At 37.6% G+C, this 15,224-nt stretch overlaps 1 protein-coding gene across 1 annotated transcript in view; it reads left to right on the forward strand.

The window, feature by feature from the left end:
- Positions 1 to 15,224, forward strand: part of KCNH8 (potassium voltage-gated channel subfamily H member 8) — a 267,106-nt gene that overhangs the window by 79,574 nt on the left and 172,308 nt on the right. Inside the window, exon 2 of the mRNA XM_036431582.2 lies at positions 14,502 to 14,735. Within this exon, the coding sequence (XP_036287475.1) occupies positions 14,502 to 14,735 (234 nt within the window). The remainder of the gene's footprint in view (positions 1 to 14,501; positions 14,736 to 15,224) is intronic.

The following is a 15,224-nucleotide window of genomic DNA, read 5'->3' on the forward strand; positions in this document are numbered from 1 at the left end:
AGCCAGTGCTAGCAGCTGGAGGAAGAAACGCCTAATCTTGCATGAATGTTTGTGCATCAGGCTTCTAGTGATAGCTTGTAAAATCCTGCCCTTGACTTCAGCACAAGGACCACGCCCCTGCGTATTAAAGGGCAACCATAGTAAGCACACTCACTAGACAGCAGTGCATTCCTTGAGTTCAGTGATTTACATGAATCTGTACAGGAGCAAATACCAGCAAATAATTAGGGCCATATAAAAGCAGGTGATGAATTTCCTGTACTTTACTGACTGTGCTTGGAACAAATGCAAATAGCAAGACTGAGAAATCTGTTCCATTAGTGTATCAGCTCTGATAGATCAAAGTGCATGAACCACTGTGGGACCCAGAACAAGATGAAGGGATAATGTAGATTCAGAGTGTGTGTGTGTGTGTGTGTGTGTGTGTGTGTGTATTTGTATTTGTGTGCTCTAGGGACCTTTTGTTCCAAAACAATTTAAATCCAATATCTCTGTTGCTTAGGAATAGTGTGGTTTTCCATTTTGAGATTATTGACCAAGGGGTGAATATATACATATATGTTTATAATAATTTACAATTTATATATGTAGATCATAAATCCTTATATGACTTATGGTGACATATTTGGCAGTTGGATTTGGAGTGTTTTATTCCTATACTTAGAATAGGAATACTTAGAAATAAAGATGTCCTGCATTCAGGGCTTGGTTAAAAGAAACTCTTCAACAAATCATGGCAAGATTATTTCTTAGATTACTTTTTAATGGATTTAGAAGTCATCTAGGTCAAATTTCTGCTGTTCTTTGTTGTTCCCTTCCTATTGCATCTGTGTCAGTCATCCATTTCAGCATGAGTACTCTTGATAACAGGAAGTTCACATATTTGAGGTAGCTTGTGACCTTTTAGGCAGCCTTCACTGATATAATGATATTCATGGTGAGGAGAAATCTTTTTCCTTGTGAAGCCACCCGCAGGTCTTGCTTCTGCTTCTTAGACAAACCCAGAGCGACACAACTCTCTCTCTATGTGGCAATAATGCAAATATATGAAACGGTATAATGTTCCCATTCATTAAACAAACTACAAAGGGATAGCAGGGGAATCAGGAAATAGAGATTACTCCATGTCTTTGTTTTTGCAGATATTTGCACCCTTCTCTGAGAATTTCTTATTTGTGTAGAAGAATGGCGCTCTTTTTGTGATTTCATTATCACATGGTGAGCAAAGGCATTTTGCTTTATAACAAACAATGCCAGAAAAGCTTTACAAGGACAAAAGAACCAATAACCTAACCTCTCTGTCTCCAAGATTATAGACTAACAGAAAACAAAGCAGGAGAAAAAAAAAAGGTTTAGGAAGATGCTACTTAGGGTACATTAATATTGTAAGATATGAGATACACATTGTAGGCTTTTCTCTCAACCTACTTTTGTTGGAAATTATAGAATTTCATACATGTCTTTAAAGTAATTTGGTACCAATAAATGTCTACCCGTATATGGAAAAAGGGTATCTTATAGTCTTTTTTGTTATTCTAGAAAATGTATCCAAAATTCTAACTTTAATTTTCCTAACACCAAAATATTTTAAGGAGCAGACCTAGAAATTTTCCAGAAAACATACGTAATTCCCAGAATAGAGTATTAGCTAAGCAATTTTTGTTTTATTGATCATTATGTCACCATTCAAATTGTGATTATAAAAATAAGAATGAGTGGGGAAGATATTTATGAGATTGTATGTTTCAGTTAGGAATGCTTTCAGCTTCAGGTATAGGAAAACCTAAATATCAGTGGTTTAAACAAATAGGACTTTATTTTTCTCAGTAATCTAAAACAGGATATAAGCTTTTGCTGGCATTGGCTCTGCTATTTCAAGATGTCACAAAATATCAGGGCTTTTTCCATTCTTTAAATCTGAATTACCCTGGGTTTGAATCTTAAAGGATCTTGGAGATCATATATTCAACTCCCTCATTTTATGCATAGGGCCAGTAAGGCCCCAAGAGCAGAGGCGACAGGGTACAACCACCCAGCTTGTCATTGAGAGAGCCAGAATCCAAATCTAAGATAACCTGGTAGGTAGACCAGTGTTCATCCAAAGTATAAAATGTCTACTAGCTCTGTTATACTTCACATTTATTTCCCTCATGATTGAGGTCACAAGGGTGCTCAACCTAAAATCTTATCATCTCCAGAAATGAGTTTTTTTCATAAAAAGCCAGTCTTCTTTGTTGCAGATTAGGTGGCTGCCATTGTGGTGTCAAGTCAGCATAACTTAAATATACCAATACCATTTACTTCAGAAGAAGTGTGTGTGTGTGTGGTGTGTGTGTGTGTGTGTGTGTGTGTGTGTGTATGATAGTATTTAATAAGAAGAAAATATGCAACCACATAATGTGCTTGAAGATGGGATATGCAACAATGGACCATTTCCTTATGGAGTTTATAGTCCAATGTGTGTTTATAGTTTTGTGTAAAATGGGCTTGGCTGACAAATCATAAATAAACTAGCATGTTGAATATCATTAAATATTATAATACTCATTCTTAAGGGGAACAAAATAGGCTATAATGACAGAATAGTGGAACGGGGGGTGGGGCCTGTGGGTCACCTATTTACATAAGATGATCAGGGAAGAACTCTTGGGAAAAGGGGCATTTAATCTGAGACCTGAAAGGTGATACACAGGGAGAAGGAACCACATGGGCAATTTGAATGAGCTGAGAACATTTTTAAATGCCAGATACTAGGAAAGGAGTGAGTGAAATCCCAAACAGCATTTTACAGGCCATGATAGAGGGCATTTGAGTTTTATTCCAGTTGCAATGGAAAACCTTTAAAGAATTGAAAGTAGGAGACTGATAGACTTGATTTATTTTTTGCAAATACTATTCTAGGTGATGAGACCAAGAGCAAGTGTTAAATCCATAGGTGGGGGTAGGTTAGCACCCTACACAGTCATAGTATAGATATCACTGATTCATGAAAGAGTGAGGTCTCCATTACTAGGGTATTCATACAACCACAAGATAGAGTGTCATAGAAGGGTAGAGGGGGGATTAAAGGAGTATAGGTTGGGCATTAGGTTCTACATTGACCTTTATCATCCTTCCTAAACTCTGAGCTTCCATAGTTTTATGAACTAAGCAAATTATTGAACGTCTCTTTAATAATTATAGAAAACCATAAAAATCAAAGGGGTTATTACTTAGAATGGAATTCTTCCAAACCTTAGAAATTGACTATATACTCATCTACAAAGGAGATACCTGAGCTGACAACTGAGAAGCTCCAACATTCATAAGCACATTGGGAAATATTGGACTTAGTGACTGAATCCTATTCAGATCCTAACTCTCCTTCATCTCTAGCTGTCCTCCAGTGACACCGGGGGTATTGTAGTTCTAAATATATTTCTACTTGCTGTGCAGCGTTGTTAGGCTATTCAGCCTTTCTGAGCCATGGTCCCTTCATCCATAATGACACCGTGAGATGTTGTGATGACCAAACACCCAAAATGCAAAATGCTGACCTGAGCTTCTGGCATCCCACAGCTGCTTAGTAAACATGGCTATTGTCTGCTTTATTTCCACCTGTCTAATTCGGCTGCCTCCTTCAGACTCATCTCAGTTTCCTAATGCAGAGTCAGCATTCGCCTGTGTCGGTGGTTTGTTTCTCAATTATTGTTTGTCTTCCTCTTGCCTCTGCTTCTCTCATGCATTCCCAGAGACCTGCCTTTTGCAGCTATCACCTTAATTAAAGTTTTGCGCGCTCTCTCTCTCTCTCTCCATTATTATGAAGACAGTGGAATAAAAACAGTAACGTCACAGTCATGGAATATCTATAGCTATCAAATTAGTTTACTCTTGTGTTTCCTGCGACTTAACTTCCAATTATCTCTTGTAAAAGCGCTCATCTTTCCTGTTTAATCTAACATGAATACTGTGAAGCAGAAGAGATGAGGCAGTAGACAGATGAGGTTCTGGAAAATGATACCATATTATGGAAAACATTTGAATTGCATTAGCTTCCACAGAATATAAACAAAGCTTGAACGGAGAGAGAAAGGTCAGTCCATTCTGGGGCACTAGGCACACTCATTTGTATATTTTTCTTCAAAAATTCAGACTTAAAAGGAATCTAACTTGTAAAAATAAACATGTAAAATGACTAAAATTTTGGCTGAATTAATCACCTTTTTCCAAATTGTTATGAATGTTTAAGGTCAAGAGCCTAGTCTAGACTGTTTGAAATTAAAAGAAATTGACTATATACTCATCTACAAAGGAGATACCTGAGCTGACAACTGAGAAGCTGCAACATTCATAAGCACATTGGGAAATATTGGACTTAGTGACTGAATCCTATTCAGATCCTAACTCTCCTTCATCTCTAGCTGTCCTCCAGAGACACCGGGGGTATTGTAGTTCTAAATATATTGAATTAAACATAATTGCAAGGAAACTCTAGGTTGTGCTGGAAGAGAACCAGGGGACAAGTTAAATCACATCTTTGGGGAATCTGGGTATTCATGCAGCGTGGCTAGTTTCATCTGCTAGGTTCCATGTAGAGCCAAAGAAAATGACAAAACAACTAACTGTTTTTCAGAACAAAAATACTGTCATGTGAGCATCCATTGTCTTTTAATAAATACTTTTGTAAAGTCTCACAAAGGTATAAAATTTGAACCACTATTAGCCACATATTTGGTAATTTACATTTATTTGAGAGAATGAAGTTGTGCTAACTGAGGGTTGTGCCAGAAAATCCAGGCCCCACAATTACCAGGCACTAAACCTTTCCTGTCACTTGCCACCTGACTCTCTGTCCACCTTCCCCTTCCTCCAGGCTAGCTGGAGTTGGGATTTTTATATCATCCAGTCCTGTATGTTGAAAAGGAGGAAAGTATAGCAAACACTGAGCTTTCTCCTCCCTTGCTCTCTGCAAAAGCTGAGGAAAAGCTTGACCTTCCCAGGAAGCTGAAACTATGGTTCATATTGGAATTGGGGGAAGAGGGGAAGCAAGGGACAGGAATTATAATTATGAAGATGCAGAAATAATAGATGCACAAAGGCAGAGATATTTACATCAGACCTAGTTCTTTTTTCTAAGCACTAGTAGGAACAGGTTAGCCTACCCTCAAGGACAGTGGTTAAAATGCAGCACCCCGGAATAGAATATTACAAAGTAGCCCCTTAAGGACCCATAAGACTATTGCACCCAAAATGTTTAATTCATGTGCACACAGTAGTTTCCTTTCCTGAGTATAAGTGCCTCATAATATTTGTTTATTTGTTTGTTTTTGTGGGTTTTTTTTTCTTTTTCATTTTCTGTTTTGGAGAAAGGTCTTTGTTTAGCATTATTTAGCTCTCTGATTTTGCTTGATCAGTTTTCTAATAGAAAATATATAACATTTTCTCTTTTGGCTTACCAATGTCTTTACTAAAAGGAACATGTCAGGATGAAAACTGCAAGTATTAGATGGGCTATTTAGGGAGGTTCTGAATTTTATTTTTTTAAAGTGAATGTGCTAATTATAAGTGATTTCCTGTTAAATAATAGATTCAGCTAAAAAACAAACAAACAACAACAACAACAAACCACATTGCCCTCATTTGGTATCCTTTATAATAAAAGGGTAATATGCAAATTGACCCTACCAGCAGAATGACTTCCAGGCACTATGACATGCACTGACCACAAGGGGGCAGACACTCAATGTAGAAGCGGCCCCCTGGTGGTCATTGCTCTCCCAAAAGGCTGATGGCTGTGAGCATAGTGGTGGAGGCAGGAGCCTCTCCCCCCTCCCCAGCATCCCTAAGGAAGTCTGGCTGCACCTTAGGCCCCTGGGCCTAAGCCATCAGTTAGACATCCCCTGAGGGCTCCTGGGCTGCCAGAGGGATGTCTGACTGCCAACTTAGACCCAGTCCCCCATAGAGCAGGCCTAAGCTGGCAGGTGGAGACATCCCCTGAAGGGTCCTGAACTGCAAGAGGGTACAGGCTGGGCTGAGAGACCTCCCCCCCAAGTGCACAAATTTTCATGCACCGGGCTTCTAGTGCTTTAATAGAAACTGATAGGTTGCAAGTTTATTTCATTCATTTGCTTAACAAATATTTGTTGAGTACCTACTATGTGCCAGGCCCTGTTCTAGAGGTTGTGACTCCATCAATGAATAAAACGAAACAAAGCCCTGTCACTTGGCACTTGGATAGGCAACATGGCAGAGGAGAGGCACCAATAATACTATTTTTTGTAAAGTAAACAAATGATGTGAAAGACCTTTTTGTCTAAATGATTAATTCTGTAAGAACCAGGGAAAATTGGGGCATATTTTAATATTATTTCAAGTGTGTTCATAGAGAATTATGAATGAAAAACCATTTTATTATTACCTTTGAGATTTTCTGAATCTTGTCCACTCATTTTACTTTTGATGAGCACTGTCACCTGCCATAGTTAAAAATCATCCTTTATCAAAGTTAAACTTATGTACTGAACTCTAAGAGACTATACATGCAAAAAGAATTAATACAGCTCAACCTTAAGCTCATGTAGTTTTAAAACGTGGAATTTGCAAGACTTAGTGATGATTTTGCCAATACCAAATTAAGATAAATTGTGTACTAAATTTGCTTACAATTTATTTGTAGTAATGAATTTTTTATTATTAGAAAATTTAAAATTTATCTAGTTGTTTTACTTCCCCATGATTGTTATTTGTTTTTATCATTTTATTTTTCAATGAATGGTTAAATAAACTTTAAGAGGATAATTTTTGAATAGGTATTAATACATATAGTACAAAATTCAAAAGTTAAAAAGGATATATAATAAAAATAATTCCCTTTTTTTTATTTTATCACCAGCCACCCAGTGGCCCTCCCTAAGTTATTTACTATCACTAGATTCTTGCAAATCTTTGTAATGATATTCTAAACTTCTCAAACTTTAACATGCATATGGATATTGTCAAATTGCAGATCTGATTCAGAGGATGTCGGGGTGAGGCTTAAGATTTCACATTTCTAGTAAGTTCCCAGTTGAGGCTGATGTTGCTGGCCCAGAACCACACTCCCAGTGGCAAAGTGATGAAGCACATTTGTTTACATTTGTTTCTGTGTTTATTTATTGGAATGAAGAAAGCGAGATATTCTTATACACATACACAACCTACTGGCTTTTTTACTACAATTTCAGCACCAGAGTTCCAGCTTTTGGCTTTGCTTTGTTACAAAGTTCTCTTCTGATCTTTGTCTAATGAATGATGAAAGCTAGCAATATGACTATTTGGAGCATGCTAGTAGGTGATGCTTAAATTGTAAGAACTATGAGAATCTCTCTTTGCACATTTTTCATCTGTGTGGTTTTTTAAATAAGGTTAGAAATTCCTCAAATCCAAGCAACCTTCTTAATTTTGGCAGAGTGCACACTGAGAACTTTAGCTTGCAGCCAGTGCCATTAATCTGATAAAGATGCCATCATACTTGGAAAGGATACAATTAAGATCCCTGAAGTCAGTATAAAGTGCAAAGATCATTTAAATATTTTAGTGATAGACATATTCTATCTGCTGGATAAAATAGCCTCAAGAGATGGCTATGATCAGTATCACCCGGGGTACTGATGTTGTCTTCATTGGACCTATATGCATAGGAATTCAAAAGCCGTGGGGCAACTAATTAAAAAAAATGAAAATTTCAGGCTATTATACCCTGCCCTCTGCAAGAAAATGAGGCCTAGAGGACTCGAATTTGCCCATCTACTTCAACTGCCAAGTCTGTTTCTACGAGTACTTGCTGACAACACAAGATTTGGTTTTAAAAGGCAGCCAGGCCGAAACCGGTTTGGCTCAGTGGTAGAGCGTAGGTCTGCAGACTGAAAGGTCCCAGGTTCAATTCCGGTCAAGGGCATGTACCTGGGTTGCGAGCACATCCCCAGTAGGGGGCGTGCAAGAAGCAGCTGGTCAATGTTTCTCTCTCATCGACATTTCTAGCTCTCTAGCTCTCTCCCTTCCTCTCTGTGAAAAATGAATAAAATATATTTAAATAAAAAAAAAAAAGGCAGCCAGTATCAGAGGCACTTTTCAGAAATAAAGATTTGGACCACTCATGGTCTCAAAACCTGTGTCAGTGGCAGAGAGCCTAAGGGTGCGGGTTACTTTTTGATGCCGAGGTGGTGCCTATCCATGACTCCTTTGGTTTGAATGGCTGCAGAGGTCTGCCATGTGAAGAGTTATGAGCCTGGGTTTTGAGATGGTTTTGTTTTGAAGTACTTGAGGCTGCAGGGAGAGAGTCACTTGAATCTACCTAGTCCTCCTGAGCATGACTCACAGCCCTAGGTTACATAGACCTGTACTAAACAATGCACGATGTCATAGACAAAAAGGGTACAACTTGAAGATTCAATTGAACTAAAAATCTGTCAGACCCTTTTATACAAAATAAAAAACACTCAAACCAACATGAAGATACCACACCACAACATTCAACATTCCCATGGGATTTTTAAGTTGAATGTGAGATTTCAAAACAATATGGAGCTTACATTTATGACTGTAGGTCCCATGGAAAACACATGTGTTGGCTTTAGCCAGTAGAAGGATGTTCCAGTGGGAAAGTATTTACTGTAGTATGCATTAAAAATACACGAGGAGATAGGAAACAGATATTTTGAACAGCAGCTACATTTCCTTGTCTTCCTGCATTGCCTCCAGTGGGCAAAATATTTCAGGACCAAAAAAGATGCTGTCATATTTTTGAAATAATTGACTTTCTGTGGGAAATAAGAAAGTGACATAGAAGTTGCTGAGAGAACCGGGCTGGTTTAGGAGCTGTCATCAATGAGCTTTTAATAAATAATCTACATATAGAAAAATCTGTGGCTGGGCTCCTTGTAGGCTAGAAGAGATAAAAATATTTCTCTATCTCTAACCCATTGCTGCTGCAAGTAGACAAGAAGTCACTTCTTTACAGGAAAAAAAAAAATGCATGTTGTAATAAGCATACTCTGTCACATAGACTTGGTTTTAATTCCAAGCTTCAGACCTTGGGCAGGACACTGAAGTTGTCTGGGTCTCAGTGTTCCCATCTGAAAAGTGGGGGCAAGTACAAGGATGTAAGGGGTTAGCAACGGATGGATATTTGCTTCTCCTGATCTTCTCATTATTTTTTCCTTCTATACCTTTGCATTCCAACCCTTATTCCCTTTGTTGCCTGGGAATTCAACAGTGACCAGGGAAGCTTCATTTGAATGAGGAAATTCTCTATATGAGGAAGTCAGACCCACTGACCTGGGACTCCACCATTTCTGAGACTCCCTCTGCTAATCTCTGAAAGCTTTCTGCCAAGAAAGCATTAAGAGAAATAAGCTGCCTAAAATGTAAACACATTTAGATCACGCTGCTTATTGGCACTTCAAAACTAAATATACCTGGAAACAAGTAGAAAAAGGCTGTGTAGCATTTAGATGCGTATCACATATGCATAATTGGTTCCTTAAAAGGTTAAATACCCTTAGAGAAAGTATGGATAGTGATACATCCATGATGAGCTCATAATCATTATGGCAGTGGCTTTGTTTTGCATAATTCTAAAGTAAATGTCACCTTTCTCCTTTGGAGATTCCAGAACTGGTATTCAACAAAGCGCGTGTTTGCAAGCAGATAGCTGGGTAAGAGGAGCTACTCTTTCCCAGGCAGGGGACTATTCATGCAGCTATCCAAGCTTTAAAAGGCGCCAGCTAATTTCTCTTTGGAATTGAAATGCGATTACATATCGAGGACAAGTTCTAAATATAAACAGAATCTACCAAATACATGACATTTTTTTAGCTTTGTTTTTGCAGCATATTTGCAGGAAGAATTAACCACCCAAACACACTATAATCCTTCCTTAAAGCACACAGATCAGGCAATTTGGTGAATCCTTTAAAAGCTTTCTTCAGAAGCTTAGGGTACTTTTAAAGGAATGGCCTTTCATTCATAAACGGTTATAAAAATGCTAAGAAAATTAATAAGAGAATCAAGTCACTAAAATATGCAGAACAAAATACCATAGTATATGCCATAATAAGCAGAAAAAAATATGCAATATATAGCATGAGGATGTGTATGTAAGTGGTAAAAACTATATAAAAGGGAAGGATTATTACAAAAGTTCAAGTTATGGGTTCTTCATCAGGGAAGGAGGCAAATACAATTTATATGGTACACACAAGGGTTTTTGCTGGAGGAATGTTCCATGGATGCTTATTGTTGTTTTTATTCAATATATACTGTTATAAAATACTTTTAGATGTTATATTTCCTAATATTTTAAATGATAAAAGCAAAATAATAAATCAAGGTGAAGAGAAAGTACAAATTAAGTTGTTTAAAAACCAATGTCATATAGTTGAAAAAGTAAATATATTTATTTCAAGTGGATGAACGTGTCTTCATATTATACTTTTTAAAGATTTAAACACATGACATGTCAAGGTACCACTAAAGCGTAAGTCCCTAGAAGGGTTGAAGTATAAGTAGACGGATGAGAAAAGGTATATCAGATAAATTACTAACAAAAGATAACTATTGTAGCTATCTGAACAATGGGAAAATTTGACTTTAGGACAAAATGTAATGTTGCGTATTCTCTTTGTCTCCAATTCCTTTCTCCATTTATCCTCCGAGCCTTCTCCATCCCGGCATCTGTTCCAACCTCCCAGTTCTTTTGATAAATCATCTCCAGCTATTTTTGTCCTATTATTAGCGAACCATTTCCAAAACCTAAGATCTTTAATCTTTCAACTCTGGTAGGACATAGTATCTGTGTACCACTAACTTGGTAATGATCATATGCTATATTTTAGTATTATTTATATTCATAAATTTCTTTAATTAAAATATAATGTCCAAGAGCTAGAGGCTATACCTTATTTATTTTTTAACACCTCCTGTCACCTCACGCTAGGACCTGCCATATGGTAGAACCATATCACCTGGCACATAGTAGAAAGTCAATAAACATGTCAGCAGTCGACTGAAAAATGGCTTCTGAAAGCGCATAAAAAGCTCTTTCGAGATGTTTGAGTACTTTGCCAATGCTATGCATTTGCATTTTCTAAGCAACTTCTCAGCCAAAGTTTTAAAATGGAAAGAGCGAGAGTTTGAAAGTGACTAATCCAAAACTGTGAAAAGTTGGTGAGGTGAGAGTCAACAGGAGGACACCCCCCTCTGGATCTAGTTGGGAACTCCCATATGTTCATGACTGATCTTCAAGAGTGGGGACTGCATGTAATGAACTTCTTGCCTCTGCACCTGGAGCAAAGTCCAACATATAGCACAAGCCAGTATATACTTCTGCAGAGTGTGCGAGAATTAAACATTAGTCTTGGATTATTTAATTTGCTCCCATGGCTTCTAAACAACCTATCATTCCAGGCCTTCCACTGTGGGTCTTTAGGTCTGGCTTCTCCCCACAGGGAGAGAGTGATTGGCACTTTAAGGAGGGAGTAGTGGGGGGTGAGGGGTGGGAGGTGTAAAAGACCCAGTTCCTCCCATGTGAGATGCAAATGTCAACGCCAGAATTTGTACTCTGGGTTTAGGGGCTGATTGGAGCAAAGCTTAATTGAGTGAATTTGATTCGGCCCGCTGATGGTAGACTAAAGAAACACATGACAAATGTTTCAAAGGAGGGTGTTAGGGGAAGCCCATGGAATTGATTTTCAGTGCTTATCCAGCTGGCCATCAAGAAGTAGCTGGAATTCCGCCTTTCTCATGACATACAAGATAGGGTGTCTGCTGCAAATCTCTTTCATGGTAAACATACTGTTTTTTTGATTAGGCAACACATAAAGCATATGGTTTAAAATTCAAAGGGTACAAGGTAAAAAAAACTTAGTGTTCCTACTACCTTTGTCCAAAGTTGCTTTCTCTAGAGACATCTACAATTATTGGTTACTTCACTTAATTTTAGCTACATAAGCATTTTATATTTATGTATACATATAAAGGTTTATATGTATTTATATGTTTTAGACAAATTTTGAATCTTGATTTTTTTTTATTTATGTTTAAAATCCCAGTCTCTGTTATTGTCTGGGATATTGACAGTGTTCAACATTTTTGTTCATGAGTGAATGAATGAATGAATGATTTAATAATAGCCTCTAATTCATTCTGAACCTAAAAGTCACCCAACATTTTATAAATGCTATATCTTTTATTGCATCTATAATATGCAGCAATTTGGCCTATAGAAATCATATGCATTCTTCAAAGTTCATCTTGCAAAAATTGGTTCTGCAGGAGGAATCTTCCCTGAATATTGGCTCTCAGTGTCTCTCCAGTTCTCTCTAAACTAGGGGTGTCGAACTCAATCAGAGAAGGGGCCAAAATCTAAAATCCAGCCTAAATCGCGGGCCTAATGGTTTACTGAACAGTCATAAACTGTCATTGTGATGGAAACGCAGCGGAGTGCAGTGATGACAGCGCGGTGCGGGCCACATTGCAAGGCCTGGCGGGACGGATTTGGCCCGCGGGCCTTGTGTTTGACACATGTGCTCTAAACACTTAGCAATAAGTGTGGTGTTTTTTTTTTTAACACATTTTATTGTCCTACTCTTCTCATTTGTTAGTATAATGGCCATGAAGATGTGAATAATATTCTTAATAATTATTTTTTAGTGTTTACATGTATCAGACACTTTGCTAAGCACATTATATGCATTATCTCCTTAATCTCTACAGCACACCTATATAAGTTAGTAACATCATATCATCCTGTAGCATACCTTCCAATATCACCTTGACTCATCCTTGAGATCATGAGCAGACTGTTTCCTTAGGCACCACTGATTTCTAGCATCTTGCTGCCCAAGTCATCTCTACAAAATGTGCTTAACCCAACATACTGACACCCCAGAAGTGACCCTTAACCAATAAAGTATAGATGTTGATGGATAAATACACCAGCTTTCTCTCCTCTCAGTGAAAAAAAATTTTAAGTTGCATTCTAAACAGTCACTTCTGGGGTACCTGTGTGATTGAGTCTCTCAGTTACCCATAATAATAAAACCCCTTTTTATCTCTTTATTACCTCCCCCCGCCCTTTTTTTTTTTCTTTTCAATTTTCCACTTATTCACTTTCTGGAATTACCTGCCAAATAAATTACTTCTGCTCAATTCCTTGTCTGCTTCTAGAGAAATTAAATCTAAAAAAGTTGAGGTTTAGAGTAACTTTCAAGTTCATATATACATCAAGTGGCAGATTAGGATATGAGCAAGAAGTCCTGTTCAACAGCACCATACCTTTTTTACCGCAGTGTAGTATTCCATTGCATAGATGTACCACAGTTTTGTTTTGTTTTGTTTTTATCCACTCATCTGCTGATAGGCCCTTAGGCTGTTTTCAAATCTTAGCTATAGTAAGTTGTGCTGCTATGAACATAGAGGTGCATATATCCTTTTTGATTGGTGTTTCTAGTTTCTTGGGATATATTCATAGAAATGGGATCACTGAATCAAATGGGAGTTTCAGTTTTGGTTTTTTGAGGAAAAAGGAAGGAATTCTTATCATTTGCAACAGCATGGATTGGACTGAAGAGCATTATGCTAAGCAAAATAAGCCAGTCAGAGAAAGATGATACATATCACATGATCTCATTCATTTGTGGAATATAATGAACAACATAAACTGAAGAACAAAAACAGATCCAGAGACAGAGAAGCATCGATCAGACTGTCAAACCTCTGCGGGAAGGTAGGGGAGGGTGGGAGTAAGGAGAAGGGATCAAGCAAAGGACTTGTGTGCATACAGATAAGCCTAACCAGTGGTCACAGACACCAGCGGGTGAGGGCAATGGAGGGATAAGGACACATATGTAATACCTTAATCAATAAAGAAGAAGAAAAGCACCATACCTTCCTGCCAACTAGATACTAAATGCCTCAAAGCAAGCCATGTACTGTGCTCCCCCCACACTATTTCAAAATGCAAGCCAAAGTCAGAATGTAATACATACTCTGCCAGTCAGTAACATTCTATGTTTAGAGCAGCGTTTTTCAACCGCTGTTCCGCGGCACATTAGTGTGCCGCGAGATGTTGCCTGGTGTGCCGTAGGTGCAGACAAGACAAGAATTTTATAATTTTTCACTATTTTGTTTACTTAATATTTCATAATAAAGTAATTATAAAATACTTTCTTTGTGTTTATTTGATTCCTATTCAAGAGAATTACTTTATATATAGTCAATATAGGCACAGAGTTAAATTTTTTAACATTTTCTAATGGTGGTGTGCCTCGTGATTTTTTTTCATGAAACAAGTGTGCCTTTGCCCAAAAAAGGTTGAAAAACACTGGTTTAGGGTCTCTTTCCCACCTCAGCACATCAGGACATGCATTTTAAGCATCGTTAGCTAAACACGAGTGCCTGTAAGTTGTTACTGAAACTGATTTTTTTTAAAAATTATGTGTGTTTGTTTAATGCCTGAAGATCTTCTCATTATTGTTCTACAGACAGCAACTTCATCCTCGCGAATGCCCAGGTGGCTAAGGGTTTCCCCATAGTCTACTGTTCTGATGGCTTTTGTGAGCTTGCTGGATTTGCCCGAACTGAAGTCATGCAGAAGAGTTGCAGCTGCAAATTCTTATTTGGGGTTGAAACCAATGAGCAACTGATGCTTCAAATAGACAAGTCACTGGAGGAGAAAACGGAATTTAAAGGAGAAATTATGTTCTACAAGAAGAATGGTGAGTTGGCTTTCTTTGGGGCTCATTGGATGGTGGTGAAAGGTTACCTTCTTTCAAATTCAGTAATTGCTCCATAACTTCCATTAAGGCTTAATGGTATTTCACATAAATACTGTCTGTTATAGAAGTTCCACAAATGACCTGGACAATAATCTTGTTTTAGCCATTAGCAGCCCCAAAATTTAGCATGATAATTGTAACTTCAGTGTCAATATATAAATTAAATTAATATGTGTCAAAATGAAGTATATGACTATTATATATCATTCTTAAAAATATATGGTAGATATAATAGCTGTTAGTATATTAACAGATGATCTTTTAAATAGAGATAGTTTTCCAAGTCTTATGCCTTTATGAACCACAACTCAACCTCAGTCATTAAGGACAGAGACCCAAGTGTTTGTTGGGAGAAAAGCAAGTGAATTTAAAGCATCAGGATAAGCATTTTTCTCTTTCAGTTCCCCAACCACCAAGCTTTTCTCACCA

Source organism: Pipistrellus kuhlii, unplaced genomic scaffold (genome assembly GCF_014108245.1).
Source record: "Pipistrellus kuhlii isolate mPipKuh1 unplaced genomic scaffold, mPipKuh1.p scaffold_m20_p_11, whole genome shotgun sequence".
Lineage (NCBI taxonomy): Eukaryota > Metazoa > Chordata > Mammalia > Chiroptera > Vespertilionidae > Pipistrellus > Pipistrellus kuhlii.